Below are 17,542 nucleotides of genomic sequence, written 5' to 3'. Positions count from 1 at the left end.
TATACCACTGCAGATCCTGTTGAATTAGTCGTCCATTATACACTACTGCAGATCCTGTTGAATTAGTCGTCCATTATACACCACGGCAGATCCTATTGAATTAGTTTTCCATTATACAACACTGCAGATCCTATTGAATTAGTTGTCCATTATATACCACTGCAGATCCTGTTGAATTAGTCGTCCATTATACACTACTGCAGATCCTGTTGAATTAGTCGTCCATTATACACCACGGCAGATCCTATTGAATTAGTTTTCCATTATACACCACTGCAGATCCTATTGAATTAGTTGTCCATTATATACCACTGCAGATCCTGTTGAATTAGTCGTCCATTATACACTACTGCAGATCCTGTTGAATTAGTCGTCCATTATACACCACGGCAGATCCTATTGAATTAGTTGTCCATTATACAACACTGCAGATCCTATTGAATTAGTCGTCCATTATATACCACTGCAGATCCTGTTGAATTAGTCGTCCATTATATACCACGGCAGATCCTATTGAATTAGTTGTCCATTATACACCACGGCAGATCCTGTTGAATTAGTCGTCCATTATATACCACGGCAGATCCTATTGAATTAGTTGTCCATTATACACCACGGCAGATCCTATTGAATTAGTTGTCCATTATACACCACTGCAGATCCTGTTGAATTAGTCGTCCATTATACACCACGGCAGATCCTATTGAATTAGTTGTCCATTATACAACACTGCAGATCCTATTGAATTAGTCGTCCATTATACACCACGGCAGATCCTATTGAATTGGTTGTCCATTATACAACACTGCAGATCCTATTGAATTAGTTGTCCATTATATACCACTGCAGATCCTGTTGAATTAGTCGTCCATTATACACCACGGCAGATCCTGTTGAATTAGTTGTCCATTATACACCACGGCAGATCCTATTGAATTAGTCGTCCATTATACACCACGGCAGATCCTATTGAATTAGTTGTCCATTATACACCACTGCAGATCCTGTTGAATTAGTCGTCCATTATACACCACGGCAGATCCTATTGAATTAGTTGTCCATTATACACCACGGCAGATCCTATTGAATTAGTTGTCCATTATACACCACTGCAGATCCTGTTGAATTAGTCGTCCATTATACACCACGGCAGATCCTATTGAATTAGTCGTCCATTATACACCACGGCAGATCCTATTGAATTGGTTGTCCATTATACAACACTGCAGATCCTATTGAATTAGTTGTCCATTATATACCACTGCAGATCCTGTTGAATTAGTCGTCCATTATACACCACGGCAGATCCTGTTGAATTAGTTGTCCATTATACAACACTGCAGATCCTGTTGAATTAGTCGTCCATTATACACCACGGCAGATCCTGTTGAATTAGTCGTCCATTATACACCACGGCAGATCCTGTTGAATTAGTTGTCCATTATACAACACTGCAGATCCTGTTGAATTAGTCGTCCATTATACACCACGGCAGATCCTGTTGAATTAGTTGTCCATTATATACCACTGCAGATCCTGTTGAATTAGTCGTCCATTATACACCACGGCAGATCCTGTTGAATTAGTTGTCCATTATACAACACTGCAGATCCTGTTGAATTAGTCGTCCATTATACACCACGGCAGATCCTGTTGAATTAGTTGTCCATTATACAACACTGCAGATCCTGTTGAATTAGTCGTCCATTATATACCACTGCAGATCCTGTTGAATTAGTCGTCCATTATACACCACGGCAGATCCTGTTGAATTAGTTGTCCATTATACAACACTGCAGATCCTATTGAATTAGTTGTCCATTATACAACACTGCAGATCCTATTGAATTAGTCGTCCATTATACACCACGGCAGATCCTATTGAATTGGTTGTCCATTATACAACACTGCAGATCCTATTGAATTAGTTGTCCATTATATACCACTGCAGATCCTGTTGAATTAGTCGTCCATTATACACCACGGCAGATCCTGTTGAATTAGTTGTCCATTATACAACACTGCAGATCCTATTGAATTAGTTGTCCATTATACACCACGGCAGATCCTATTGAATTAGTCGTCCATTATACACCACGGCAGATCCTATTGAATTAGTCGTCCATTATACACCACGGCAGATCCTATTGAATTGGTTGTCCATTATACAACACTGCAGATCCTATTGAATTAGTTGTCCATTATACACCACGGCAGATCCTGTTGAATTAGTTGTCCATTATACAACACTGCAGATCCTATTGAATTAGTTGTCCATTATACACCACGGCAGATCCTATTGAATTAGTCGTCCATTATACACCACGGCAGATCCTATTGAATTAGTTGTCCATTATACACCACGGCAGATCCTATTGAATTAGTCGTCCATTATACACCACTGCAGATCCTGTTGAATTAGTCGTCCATTATACACCACGGCAGATCCTATTGAATTAGTTGTCCATTATACAACACTGCAGATCCTATTGAATTAGTCGTCCATTATACACCACGGCAGATCCTATTGAATTAGTCGTCCATTATACACCACGGCAGATCCTGTTGAATTAGTCGTCCATTATACAACACTGCAGATCCTGTTGAATTAGTTGTCCATTATACACCACGGCAGATCCTATTGAATTAGTTGTCCATTATACACCACTGCAGATCCTGTTGAATTAGTTGTCCATTATACACCACGGCAGATCCTATTGAATTAGTTGTCCATTATACACCACTGCAGATCCTGTTGAATTAGTCGTCCATTATACACCACTGCAGATCCTGTTGAATTAGTTGTCCATTATACAACACTGCAGATCCTGTTGAATTAGTCGTCCATTATACACCACGGCAGATCCTATTGAATTAGTTGTCCATTATACAACACTGCAGATCCTATTGAATTAGTCGTCCATTATACACCACGGCAGATCCTATTGAATTAGTTGTCCATTATACAACACTGCAGATCCTATTGAATTAGTCGTCCATTATACACCACGGCAGATCCTATTGAATTAGTCGTCCATTATACACCACGGCAGATCCTGTTGAATTAGTCGTCCATTATACAACACTGCAGATCCTGTTGAATTAGTCGTCCATTATACACCACTGCAGATCCTATTGAATTAGTTGTCCATTATACACCACGGCAGATCCTATTGAATTAGTTGTCCATTATACACCACTGCAGATCCTGTTGAATTAGTCGTCCATTATACACCACTGCAGATCCTATTGAATTAGTTGTCCATTATACACCACGGCAGATCCTATTGAATTAGTTGTCCATTATACACCACGGCAGATCCTATTGAATTAGTTGTCCATTATACACCACGGCAGATCCTATTGAATTAGTTGTCCATTATACACCACTGCAGATCCTGTTGAATTAGTCGTCCATTATATACCACTGCAGATCCTGTTGAATTAGTCGTCCATTATACACCACGGCAGATCCTATTGAATTAGTTGTCCATTATACAACACTGCAGATCCTATTGAATTAGTCGTCCATTATACACCACGGCAGATCCTATTGAATTAGTCGTCCATTATACACCACGGCAGATCCTGTTGAATTAGTCGTCCATTATACAACACTGCAGATCCTGTTGAATTAGTCGTCCATTATATACCACGGCAGATCCTATTGAATTGGTTGTCCATTATACAACACTGCAGATCCTATTGAATTAGTTGTCCATTATATACCACGGCAGATCCTGTTGAATTAGTCGTCCATTATATACCACGGCAGATCCTATTGAATTGGTTGTCCATTATACAACACTGCAGATCCTATTGAATTAGTTGTCCATTATATACCACTGCAGATCCTGTTGAATTAGTCGTCCATTATACACCACGGCAGATCCTGTTGAATTAGTTGTCCATTATACAACACTGCAGATCCTATTGAATTAGTTGTCCATTATACACCACGGCAGATCCTATTGAATTAGTCGTCCATTATACACCACGGCAGATCCTATTGAATTAGTCGTCCATTATACACCACGGCAGATCCTATTGAATTAGTTGTCCATTATACACCACTGCAGATCCTGTTGAATTAGTCGTCCATTATACACCACGGCAGATCCTATTGAATTAGTTGTCCATTATACAACACTGCAGATCCTATTGAATTAGTTGTCCATTATACACCACGGCAGATCCTGTTGAATTAGTTGTCCATTATACAACACTGCAGATCCTATTGAATTAGTTGTCCATTATACACCACGGCAGATCCTGTTGAATTAGTCGTCCATTATACACCACGGCAGATCCTATTGAATTAGTTGTCCATTATACAACACTGCAGATCCTATTGAATTAGTTGTCCATTATACACCACGGCAGATCCTGTTGAATTAGTTGTCCATTATACAACACTGCAGATCCTATTGAATTAGTTGTCCATTATACACCACGGCAGATCCTATTGAATTAGTCGTCCATTATACACCACGGCAGATCCTATTGAATTAGTCGTCCATTATACACCACGGCAGATCCTATTGAATTAGTTGTCCATTATACACCACTGCAGATCCTGTTGAATTAGTCGTCCATTATACACCACGGCAGATCCTATTGAATTGGTTGTCCATTATACAACACTGCAGATCCTATTGAATTAGTTGTCCATTATATACCACTGCAGATCCTGTTGAATTAGTCGTCCATTATACACCACGGCAGATCCTGTTGAATTAGTTGTCCATTATACAACACTGCAGATCCTATTGAATTAGTTGTCCATTATACACCACGGCAGATCCTATTGAATTAGTTGTCCATTATACACCACGGCAGATCCTATTGAATTAGTTGTCCATTATACACCACGGCAGATCCTATTGAATTAGTTGTCCATTATACACCACTGCAGATCCTGTTGAATTAGTCGTCCATTATACACCACGGCAGATCCTATTGAATTGGTTGTCCATTATACAACACTGCAGATCCTATTGAATTAGTTGTCCATTATATACCACTGCAGATCCTGTTGAATTAGTCGTCCATTATACACCACGGCAGATCCTGTTGAATTAGTTGTCCATTATACAACACTGCAGATCCTATTGAATTAGTTGTCCATTATACACCACGGCAGATCCTATTGAATTAGTTGTCCATTATACACCACGGCAGATCCTATTGAATTAGTTGTCCATTATACACCACGGCAGATCCTATTGAATTAGTCGTCCATTATACACCACGGCAGATCCTATTGAATTAGTTGTCCATTATACACCACTGCAGATCCTGTTGAATTAGTCGTCCATTATACACCACGGCAGATCCTATTGAATTAGTTGTCCATTATACACCACGGCAGATCCTGTTGAATTAGTCGTCCATTATACACCACGGCAGATCCTGTTGAATTAGTCGTCCATTATACAACACTGCAGATCCTGTTGAATTAGTCGTCCATTATACACCACGGCAGATCCTGTTGAATTAGTCGTCCATTATATACCACGGCAGATCCTATTGAATTAGTCGTCCATTATACACCACGGCAGATCCTGTTGAATTAGTCGTCCATTATACAACACTGCAGATCCTGTTGAATTAGTTGTCCATTATACACCACTGCAGATCCTGTTGAATTAGTCGTCCATTATATACCACGGCAGATCCTATTGATTTAGTTGTCCATTATACACCACGGCAGGTCCTGTTGAATTAGTTGTCAATGATACATCACGGCAGATCCTATTGAATTAGTTGTCTATTATCCACCACTGCAGATCCTATTGAATTAGTTGTCAATGATACATCACGGCAGATCCTATTGAATTAGATGTCAATGATACATCACGGCAGATCCTATTGAATTAGTCGTCCATTATATACCACGGCAGATCCTGTTGAATTAGTCGTCCATTATACACCACTGCAGATCCTATTGAATTAGTTGTCTATTATCCACCACTGCAGATCCTATTGAATTAGTTGTCTATTATCCACCACTGCAGATCCTATTGAATTAGTTGTCAATGATACATCACGGCAGATCCTATTGAATAAGTTGTCCATTATCCACCACTGCAGATCCTATTAAATTAGTCGTCCATTATATGCCAAGGCAGATCCTGTTGAATTAGTCGTCCATTATATACCAAGGCAGATCCTGTTGAATTAGTCGTCCATTATATACCAAGGCAGATCCTGTTGAATTAGTCGTCCATTATATACCATTGCAGATCCTGCTTTCCATTAAAGTTAATGAAAAAGAGAAATCAATATAATGGCCAGACAATTGGACATCACCCATTCTGCACCATCACCCAAGTTAAAATGTACCTCAATGACTTCAATTTGCATTAAGTAGCATTACAAAATGGCAGCTTTAGGCAGAGAGCTAAACACGCGTCCAAATATTGGAGTCCAGTTCCAGAGAGATTGTGAAATTATCGTCGGGCTTTGATTGGTCGATTACACTGTTTGGACGAGGACATGTGATTTCCAGCATACAAGAAGTCTGCAATCAGGTTGAAAGGACTGGGATAATATGATGAACTAGCGCAGTGGTTTTACTGGAGCAAAGGCTAACCCAAACACAAGATGTTGAGGATATGTTCCCTCTTATGTAGAATTAGAATCATGGCCTTTAAACTCTGGAGGCTGGATTTGAATCTAACCTCAAGAGAAGGGATGGTGGCCTCTGGGGGTGGGCTTTAAAACGTGGTGAAGAATAGATTGAAATTGTATCTTTTAAAATATCCAACACATTACCATTGAAACCCTGGCAGATTGTCATTTTAGATACTTCAAATCGGTGCATTGTTAATATGTTGGCACTTTTGCTCTCTTACTGACAGAATTATCATACTTTGCCTGTGAATATCCATTTATCTTAATACAAGTGACACCTGTACAGTAACAACAAGGCGGTGTGTCGTATCAGTAATCTATTAAACATGACACCTATGTATACACGGCTTCTCATGATAAATTAATTGTGAGAGTAACTGTAATCATTGCACGGTTACCTTTATTACCTTGCCTTTATTACTCATATCTCCCTGAGAGCTCAGGAATACTTGATCCCCGGACTGTGCTGAGTTACAGGGGTGAACAGAGGATGCTACATCCCGCATCAGTAACCCCTGGGCTAGGGAGGGGGAAAATAATGAGCCAGGGATTTTGTTGCTGAACATTATCTAGTGACTGCGCCTGGAAAGTGTACATCTGTGGACTTCAGGTAAGGCTAAGAATAGGGTAAGCTGTGCTGCCTCCCACAGTCAAATATCCCACCTCCATTCACTTGTCTCACATGTGATGAATGACTGTGTGGCAAAGTACTGGAGGCCAGCGCCCTTGAAACCGTATTCTAATAAGAGCGAGCATGTCAGGAAAGGAGGGGAAGAAATGGGAGGGGATACAGGTGAAAAAGACACACACACACACACACACACACACGCTCCTTCCTTGGTCTCCTTTTCTAGCTGTCACAGTGCATAATCTGCTGATATAATCTATTGTGGTGAAGTGCAGTAAGGTGCAGGTTCTCCCTGGCGAGCCTTCAGGTGAGGAACCAAACCCATTGGGAGTTACTGAACGGATAATAAAATCAGAGAGCAAGTCAAGCTGTTCAATTGCATGGGAGTGTCCTGATATCTGGGTTCCAGAAACTGCTAATGGGAACCCAAAAGAACAGAGGGTGCGATACGGGGAAGAGGGTGGCAAATACAGACGGGCAGGAAAACATAAACTAAACATTGTCTTCTCTTTAGAACAGATTCAATCAAGTGAATGACTTCTTTCTCTCCAGTTTTGAGCAGTTCTGTATTAATTACTGTAATGAGAAGCTCCAGCAGCTGCTGATTGAATTGACACTGAAATCGGAGCAGGACGAGTATGAGGCTGAAGGAATCCAGGTACAGTCTATTCCACTTGTATTATTTTAATCTAACCAATTCCAAGAGTGCAACTACCTCATCATTCACTTTGAAGAAAGTCAGTTTGGATCAAGGTGGCTTCAGCCCTCGTGATGAATTTCCATTGTTGTTAAAGTCTGCTAACCAAATTCTCACCGATCCTGGGGAAAATCCACCCTGTATAATTTTATAATAATAGCAACGCTCTACCTTCTTTATTAAAACTACTTCTTGGGTTCAACAAATTAAACAAAAGTAAGTGCCAAACAACAACAACTTGTGCTTATATAGCACCTTTAACATGGTAGAACATCGCAGGGCAAATATTAAACAAAACTTGACACAGAGCCACATAAGGAGGTTTTAGGACAGAGCCTGGTCAAAGAGGTAGGATTGGAGGAGCATCTTAAAGGAGGAGGGAGAGGTAGAGAGGCACTCGCTCCCATCACCCCCACACATGACTGCATCATATATTGGGCCATATGGACCAGGAAGGTCCCAGGTTTGATTCTTGGTCGGCTGACCTTGGGCAAAACAGCAGTGTGGCTACCACAATAGGCCCCTGGCCTTTCTGCATCTTGTTTCTATCCAGTGACCCCTGAGGGGCAAGGTGGATGTGAGGATATCGAGTGAGGACAAGATCAGGGTTAGGTCTGAAGACCCTTTCAGAGCTAAATGCACTGCTGACCTTCACTATTTAGGGACACACTTGGGCAGTGGCTGATTGCTCAAGTTACCAGAAGACTCTCAGGTAAATGAAGGGAAGCTGGAAAATTGAGCTTGACTCATTATTCATTCTGTTGAAGGCGGCCAATATTGCACATTGAGACCTGGTGCTGTGGACAATGGGAGTTAATTTCCAATGTGGAAGGAAATCATAAACACATTCTTTATCAATGAGTTTGCATTGCTGTTACATGTAATGCACAGAGGAAATCTCCCTCTGTGTTCATAAAAACATTTTCACTTACTGGATATGAAGAGGAATTTTTTTGAGGCAGTAACAAGGAGGATCGATGAGGGTAGTGCAGTGGATGTTGTCTACATGGATTTAGTAAAGCATTTGACAAGGTCCCATATGGCAAACTGGTCAGAAACGTAAAAGTCCATGGGATACCGGGGAAGGTGGCAGGTTGGATCCAAAATTGGCTCAGTGACAGGAAACAAAGGGTAATGGTTGATGGATGTTTTTGTAAATGGAAAAGTTTCCAGTGGCGTTTCACAGGGCTCAGTGTTGGGTCCCTTGCTGTTTGTGGTATACTAATGATTTGGACTTAAATGTGGGAGGCATGATTGGGAAATTTGCTGATGACACAAAAATTGGCCGTGTAGTTGATAGTGAAGAGGCTGGCTGTAGACTCCTGAATAATATCAATGGTTTGGTTGAGTGGGCGGAGAAGTGACAAATGGAATTCAATCCAGAGAAGTGTGAGGTAATGCATTTGGGGAGGGCAAACAAAGCAAGGAATACACAATAAACGGGAGGATATTGAGAGGGGTAGAGAAAGACCTTGGAGTGCTTGTCCATAGGTTCCTGAAGGTGGCAGGACAGTTAGATAAAGTGTTGAAGAAGGCATATGGAATGCTTTCCTTTATCGACCAAGGTATAGAATACAAAAGCAGTGATGAAACGCTGGAACTGTATGAAACATTGGTTAGGCCACAACTGGAGTATTACGTACAGTTCTGATCACCACATTACAGGAAGGACATAATTGCTCTGGAGAGAGTACAGAGGAGATTTACAAGAACATTGCCAGGGCTTGAAAATTGTAGCTATGAGAAAGATTGGAGAGGCTAGGGTTGTTTTCCTTAGAACAGAGGAGGCTGAAGGGTGACTTAATTGAGGTGTACAAAATTATAAGGGGCCTGGATAGAGTAGACAGGAAGGACATATTTCCTCTAGTGGAGTGGTCAATTACCAGGGGGCACAGATTTAAGGTGATTGGTAGAAGGGTTAGAGGGGACATGAGGAAAAACTTCTTCACCCAGAGGGTGGTGGATGTCTGGAATTCACTGCCCGGATCGGTGGTGGAGGCAGAAATCCTCAACTCATTTAAAAGGTACCTGGACCTGAAACTGAAGTGCTGTAACCTGCAAGGTTATGGACCAGGTGCTGGAAGGTGGGATTAGAATGGGTGGCTAGTTTTTCAGCCGCCACAGACACGGTGGGCTGAATGGCATCTTTCTGTGGTGTAACCTTTCTATGATTCCCAGTTCTATTTTTACCTTAATTTAAGAGTGATACAGATGGACCCAGATGATTCACTATCAGATAGCATGTTCCTCCCTGAGATGTACTCTGCTTAGTGCCAGCCCTGGAAAGGGGAACTCCATAACAGGAATGCGAGGGATGAACCTGAGTCATACTATTCCAATGGCATGTCACAATGGCTTATTGATGTTCTTCACTGCTACACTGACACAACATACACCAGAAACATCTGCAGTCAACTCAACACATGAAAGAGAGATGGAAGCAGATTAATTGGTAACTTCCAAAAGGGAATTGGATAAATACTTGAAGGGGAAAAAAATTACAAGTCTATGGGGAAAGAACAGGGGAGTGGGATTATTTGGATTGCCCTACAAAAGAGCCAGCACAGGTACGATGGGCTGAATGGCCTTGTTCAGTGCTCATCAATTCTATGTCAGTCTGACTTTGTTCATTTTTGTGTCTGCAGTGGGAACCAATCCAGTACTTCAACAACAAGATCATCTGTGACCTTGTGGAGCAAAAATACAAAGGAATTATCTCCATCTTGGTAAAACAAATCAAGGCTTTCTCTGTAATCTTTCTCTGCAATCCTTGTCATCAGCTGATCTGCCCATACATGGCATTCACAGTAGGGGAAGCAGGCTTGAGGGGCTGAATGGCCTACACCTATTCCTGCATTCCAGAGGGGAGATGAGGAGAATTTGTTTTTTCCAGCCAGTTGTTACGGAATGCACTGTCTGAAGGGGTGACGGAAAGAGAAGGGGAGTGGGACTTTTTGGATAGTTCTTTCAAAGAGTCAGCACCAGTATAATGGACTGAATGGCCTCCTTCTGTGCTGTAAATTCCATGATATTACGCGCTGTTGTCATGACGTAACTTGCTATTCAGTAACCCCTCCTCTTTCTCCTCCCCCCCCACCATTCTTCTCTGTATCATTTTATTATTAATAAGTTACCACATGTCATTATAGATATTCCCCATTCATTTCTTGGCTGTGGGTGTTACTGGCAAGACTGGCATTTATTGCCCTTGAGAAGGCGATGGTGAGCTGTCTTCTTGAATACGACTGAGTGGCTTGCTCGGCCATTTCAGAGGGCAGTTAAAAGTTAACCACAGGAGTCACATGTAGGCGAGTGGTAAGGGGAAAGGACGTTAGTGAACCAGATAGATTTTTAAAACAATCAGTGATAGTTTCATGGCAACATCACTGAGACTAGCTTTCAGTTCCAGATTTTCATTAATTAATTGAATGTATTAATTAATTGAATTGAAATTCCACCAACTGCCATGGTGGGATTTGAACTGGCAGCCCTAGGGCATTAGCCTGTGCCTCTAGACTACCAGTTCAGTGCCATTACCACTGTGCCACCATCTCCCCCAAACCCCAGCAACCCTCCTGAACTTCATCCGTGAGGTTTTTCTTCGTGTGTGACCTCAGACAGCAAGCTGTTTGACCACAGGAATGCAATCCTTGTCATCAGCTGATCTCCCCCAAACATGGAGTTCACAGTCGGAGAAGCAGGCTCGAGAGGCTGAATGGCCTACACCTGTTCCTACATTCCAGAGGGTGAGATGAGGAGAATTTGTTTTATACAGCCACTTGTTATGATCAGGAATGTACTGTCTGCAAGGGCGATGGAAGAAGATTCAATAGTAACTTTCTAAAGGGAATTGGATAAATACTTGAAAACAAATTATTTGCAGGCCTGTGGGGAAAGAGAAGGGGAGTGGGACTATTTGGATAGTTCTTTCAAAGAGTCGACGCAGGTATAATGGGCCAAATGGCCTCCTTCTGTGCTGTAAGATTCTATGACACTACACATTGTTGGAACTTGACATTCAGTCACCCCCTCTCTTTCTCCTCCCCCTACCATTCTTCAGACTGTCTGCGTTACTTCATCTGGCACATGTATTCTTGGTATTTCCACGTAATGTCCTGTTACCTGAGTGACTTTTTGTTTCCTTCCCAATGAGGATGAAGAATGTCTGAGACCTGGAGAAGCCACAGAACTTACTTTTCTGGACAGACTGGAGGAGAAAGTCGGATCCCACCCTCACTTCCTAACGTAGGTATCTGAGGAGCTTTAAGATAAAGGCATTTACTTGGGGGAGGGGAGGAAAGGAGCATGTTCGATAACCAGGAACAGAATACTTTCTTACCATTTTTATTCTTGTGAAGTTTGTTTTCATGGAGGTGTAGTCCTAGAGAATAAAATGTGTTATTTTGAGTACTCCAGTGTCAACATTGAGTATGCTCAGACCAGCTTTCACACTATGATGTGCCTCAGTCCTGCCCTCAGAAGAGTAGCAGGGTTTAATTATCCAATTCCTATACCAGCCATGCTAATTATTGCAGAGTGAAGGGCAGTTTGATGCTGTGCACCCAAGCTCACAAGGACCTAAACTAAGGTAAGCCAAACTCTTCACTTAGAATTGTTTATACCCAGTAGACAGGGGAGACATTCATCACATTAGAACAAACTGGGTTGGAACCAAGGTCCCAGACTTGAGTTACCCAATTTCCATTTCCTCAAGTTTTGATGCTTGCATCAAACTATCCCAGGTCAGGGACAGCATGAACCCAAACCAATTAGCTCCTGCTAAGCTTAGGCTCAATCTAGAAAAGGGGTCTGATGTTATTGCATCAGTGTGAGGTTTTCATGTCCCACATCAGTCATCCCTTTAATGTCTCTGAGTGAAACTCAGTGAAGTCAATGAAGTGATGGAATTTGGAATCCACTTACTAGTAACTAAGTTTTCACCTCAAACACCTGACACTTGGACCTTTACAGCCATGGGCTTTACTTCCATCATTCTGAGTTAGATTCAAACCCTGGTCCCACAGTTAAAGACCAGGGAGTTGCAAACTCCACCACCCAACTGTCAGAGGGACCTAAATATTGCATTGCGTACCCACTGCTGAATGTTCAATGTTCCTTCCTTACATGTGTATCTGAAGTTGGCATTTTTTGTCCTTTGGAACTGTTTTTTATAAGTGCCCAAGCAGCTGTCTGATTTCAATCAGATTAAAAATGTAATCACATTCCATAGAGACAGAAATAGTTTTTATTATTTTCCCAACAATTTTGGTTGCAATTATTCTCAATCATTTGCTTTGAAGACTCTTGACTCTAAGTGATGAGTTTTCATGACTATTAGAGATGCAGTTGACCAAACAAAATGTTCAAGTGTGCTACTGAGTCACACAGCTCACAAAAGCCTGCATTCAATCCCTGGTCTGTGCTGAGTCAGCTGACCTCAGCCAGGACAGAAGTTGAACAACAAGTGGACTCAGTGTCCCTAGGCCTGAAAATAGGCCTGGGTTCTGCTGCTTGCTAGTTGCATCTTGCTGGAAGGTGAAGGTGTGCGGACATCAGGTGAACATAGGGTTGAGTTTAGATTCAAAGCGTTATAGTCAGGTAATCTCCTGTCTGGAATGACACATGGTTACATAGGAACATAGGAACAGGAGTAGGCCATTCAGCCCATTGAGCCTGCTCTGCCATTCAATATGATCATTGCTGATCAGCCACTTCACTGCCTTTTTTCCACACTATCCCCATATCCCTTTATGTCATTCGTATTTAGAAATCTGTCAATCTCTACTTTTAACATACCCAATGACTGAACTTCCACAGCCCTCTGGGGTAGAGAATTCCAAAGATTCACAACCCTCTGAGTGAAGAAATTTCTCCTCATTTCAGTCCTAAGTGGCTTCCCCCTTATTTTGAAATTGTGTCCCTGGTTCTAGACTCCCCAACCAGGTGGAGGCAGGGTCATTGAACATTTTTAAGGCACAGGTACATAGATTCTTGTGAGGCAAAGGAATCAAAGATTATCGGGGGAATTCAAGACACAAACAGATCAGCCATGATCTTTTTGAATGGCACAGCAGGCTGGAGGGGCTGAATGGCCTACTTCTGCTCCTAATGCGTATGTTCGTTTATATGTACCTGTATCTACTCTGTCTATCCCTTTAAGTATTTTGTAGGTTTCAATTAGATCACTTTTCATTCTTCGAAACTCTAGAGAATATAGGCCCAGTTTCCCCAATCTCTCTTCATAGAACAGTTCTGCCATCCTGGGAACAAGTCTGGTGAACTTTTGTTGCACTCCCTCTATGGCAATAATATCCTTCCTAAGGTAAGGGGACCAAAACTGCACACAGTACTCCAGGTGCAGGGTAACCAAGATTCTATACAATTGAATAAAAGCAAAATACTGCGGATGCTGGAAATCTGAAACAAAAACAAGAAATGCTGGAATCACTCAGCAGGTCTGGCAGCATCTGTGGAAAGAGAGGCAGAGTTAACGTTTCAGGTCAGTGACCCTTCTTCGGAACTGACAAATATTAGAAAAGTCACAGATTATAAACAAGTGAGGTGGGGGTGGGGCAAGAGATAACAAAGGAGAAGGTGCAGATTGGACCAGGCCACATAGCTGACCAAAAGGTCACGGAGCAAAGGCAAACAATATGTTAATGGTGTGTTGAAAGACAAAGCATTAGTATAGATTAGGTGTGAATACACTGAATATTGAACAGCAGCAAGTGCAAACCTGAAGAAACTAAGATGAAATGAAATAAATGCAAAAAAAGATTGTAAAAAATGTAAAAGGAATGTAAAAACAAAGGGAGGAAAAGGGCAGTGTTCCAGTGAACATCAACGCAAGCTCGAGGAACAGCATCTCATCTACTGATTAGGCACACTACAGCCTGCCGGACTGAACATTGAGTTCAATAATTTCAGAGCATGACAGCCCCCCATTTTACTTTCATTTTTAGTTATTTTTTCTTCCCTTTTTTTTTACATTCCTTTTACATTTTTTACAATCTTTTTTTGCATTTATTTCATTTCATCTTAGTTTGTTCAGTTTGCTTACCCACTGTTTTTTTCAGGTTATTTTTCTTCAGGTTTGCACTTGCTGCTGTTCAATATTCAGTGTATTCACACCTAATCTGTACTAATGCTTTGTCTTTCAACACACCATTAACATATTGTTTGCCTTTTCTCCGTGACCTTTTGGTCAGCTATGTGGCCTGGTCCAATCTGCACCTTCTCCTTTGTTATCTCTTGCCCCACCCCCACCTCACTTGTTTATAATCTGTGACTTTTCTAATATTTGTCAGTTCCGAAGAAGGGTCACTGACCCGAAACGTTAACTCTGCTTCTCTTTCCACAGATGCTGCCAGACCTGCTGAGTGATTCCAGCATTTCTTGTTTTTGTTCTATACAATTGAAGCAAGACATCACCACTCCTGTACTCAAATCTTCTTGTGATAAAGGCTCCCATACGATGAGCCTTCTTATTCTTCACATTGAGGTACCAAAGAGCTGCTCGTGCCTGTGGAACTGTATGAATAAGCACCTTCAGGAGAAGAAGGGAGAAAATGAAGAGGTGTGTGGTGAAGCAAAATCAACATTATTCTTGCAGGACATAGGGAAAAGCAGGTGTTCAGTTCTAAAAGATGAGTTTTATTTAACCTTGAACGACAATTTCAATATCCAAGAAGCTAACCAGAAGAGTGGCTTCTAGAAGGGTTTGTAAAAGCTTCATCCAGTTGAGGTCTTTTTTGCTCATTGTGCCTTGCAGACACAAGCTGGCAGATCAGAAGACAAGGAAGACTATGTGTCGTGGGGACTTCAGGCTGCTACACTATGCAGGAGAAGTCACTTACAATGTTACAGGTGAGTCAGGAGCTATGGATTGGGAACAACCTCACAATTGGTGGCCATTCCTAACTATCTCTAACCTTCCTTGTATACAAACTGTGGTACCACCGCTCATTAATCTACCTGAGAAGAACTGGCTCAGAGTTAATAATGATGGTCATCATTAATTTAATTAAATTATTCTATCTGAAGATTGTGAGTGTTGTTGAAAAGTTTTGGTTTTCATAAGCTGGCATGTCCTGTGGTCACTGGACGGGAGAGTCCCATTTGTAACGATACTTAATAACATAGTGGCATCGCTTCCCTTGCTCTGTTGAGAGCACAGACTTTGTGAAGGTTTCTGATCTCAGAGGAGGTTTCTTTGTGAAATAGTTTATGTTTGTAAAATTTGTACCTATTCATATTCCAAAAATATGTGACTTTTTTTCCCCCTTCAACTAGGGTTTCTTGATAAGAACAATGACCTTCTGTACAGGAATCTCAAAGAGGTAAGCACCACTCAGGAAAAGCACGTCCAGCGGTTCCTTCCTTAACGGGGTTGTGTCAACATGCAGGGAGAAATCATTCATGACAAAAATTCTATGGGTCCAACAGGATACCCAGCAGTTGGATGGCAAGAGCTTTTCCCAATCCCACTGTGGCAGTCGTCGGAATAATGGCTAACAGGAGCCATCCGAGCCAGGAATGTCAGCATAACCTACTGGATGTCACTCAGTGCCGGTCTCGGTCCAGCAGATGAGCAGATAGGGATAGTTAGCTGGAGCAGCTCTTTGGTGAATCTGGTGATCTAACATGGCAGGTCATTGTGCTGGAAGAGAAATAAGTTTAAATATAAAATGCCTCCTACCAATGCACGCTTCTCTAAAAAAGGACCATTGAGAGAAGTAAGTGAATGCCCAGCACCCATGGCCCAGAGCAGCACCAGGGTTCTAAAGAATAAGCGGAAAAGCAAGGTAAATCAGAACATTGTGATTAGGTGAAACCAAGTCTGAGTTTTGAAAGCCGTAAGATTGTACAAGGAAGGATACCAGAATAACTCCATCCATGGTTTAACCAATTTAATTTATTTGTTCATGGGTTGTGGGTTTCGCTGGCCAGGCCAGCATTTATTGCCCATCCCTAATTGCCCTTGAGAAGCTGGTAGTGAGCTGCCTTCTTCAACCACTGCAGTCCATGTGGTGTAGGTACACCCACAGTGCTGTTAGGAAGGGAGTTCCAGGATTTTGACCCAGTGACAGTGAAGGAACGGCGATATAGTTCCAAGTCAGGATGGTGTGTGGTTTGGAGGGGAACTTGCAGGTGGTGGTGTTCCCATGCATTTGCTGCATGGTCAGGCTTGGAAGGCGCTGTCGAAGGAACCTCGGTGAGTTGCTGCAGTGCATCTAGTAGATGGTAAACATTGCTGCCACTGTGCATCGGTGGTGGAGGGACTGAATGTTGAAGATGGTGGATGGGGTGCCTATCAAGCAGGCTGCTTCGTCCTGGATGGTGTTGAATTTCTTGAGTGTTGTTGGAGCTGCACCCATCCAGGCAAGTGGAGAGTGTTCCATCACACTCCTGACTTGCACCTTGTAGGTGGTGGACAGGCACTGGGGAGTCAGGAGGTGTGTTACTCATCGCAGGATTTCCAGCCTCTGACCTGCTCTTGTAGCCACAGCATTTGCGTGGCTGGTCCAGTTCAGTTTCTGGTCAATGGTAACCCATAGGATGTTGATAGTGGGGGCTTCAGT

At 42.0% G+C, this 17,542-nt stretch overlaps 1 protein-coding gene across 4 annotated transcripts in view; it reads left to right on the top strand.

Moving 5' to 3' along the window:
* myo1ha (myosin IHa) overlaps positions 1 to 17,542 on the top strand; it is a 98,360-nt gene that overhangs the window by 46,541 nt on the left and 34,277 nt on the right. For all 4 annotated transcript variants that reach the window (XR_010977223.1, XM_068054732.1, XM_068054731.1 and 1 more), the window contains exons 12-16: positions 7,817 to 7,922; positions 10,607 to 10,687; positions 12,115 to 12,206; positions 15,733 to 15,827; positions 16,254 to 16,300. Coding sequence is in view for 3 of the 4 variants with exons in the window: in XM_068054732.1 (XP_067910833.1) it covers positions 7,817 to 7,922; positions 10,607 to 10,687; positions 12,115 to 12,206; positions 15,733 to 15,827; positions 16,254 to 16,300 (421 nt within the window). In the remaining variant the exon portion in view is untranslated. The remainder of the gene's footprint in view (positions 1 to 7,816; positions 7,923 to 10,606; positions 10,688 to 12,114; positions 12,207 to 15,732; positions 15,828 to 16,253; positions 16,301 to 17,542) is intronic.

Source organism: Heterodontus francisci, chromosome 23, assembly GCF_036365525.1.
Source record: "Heterodontus francisci isolate sHetFra1 chromosome 23, sHetFra1.hap1, whole genome shotgun sequence".
Classification (NCBI taxonomy): Eukaryota; Metazoa; Chordata; class Chondrichthyes; order Heterodontiformes; family Heterodontidae; genus Heterodontus; species Heterodontus francisci.
This window is presented reverse-complemented; position numbering and strand designations above follow the sequence as displayed.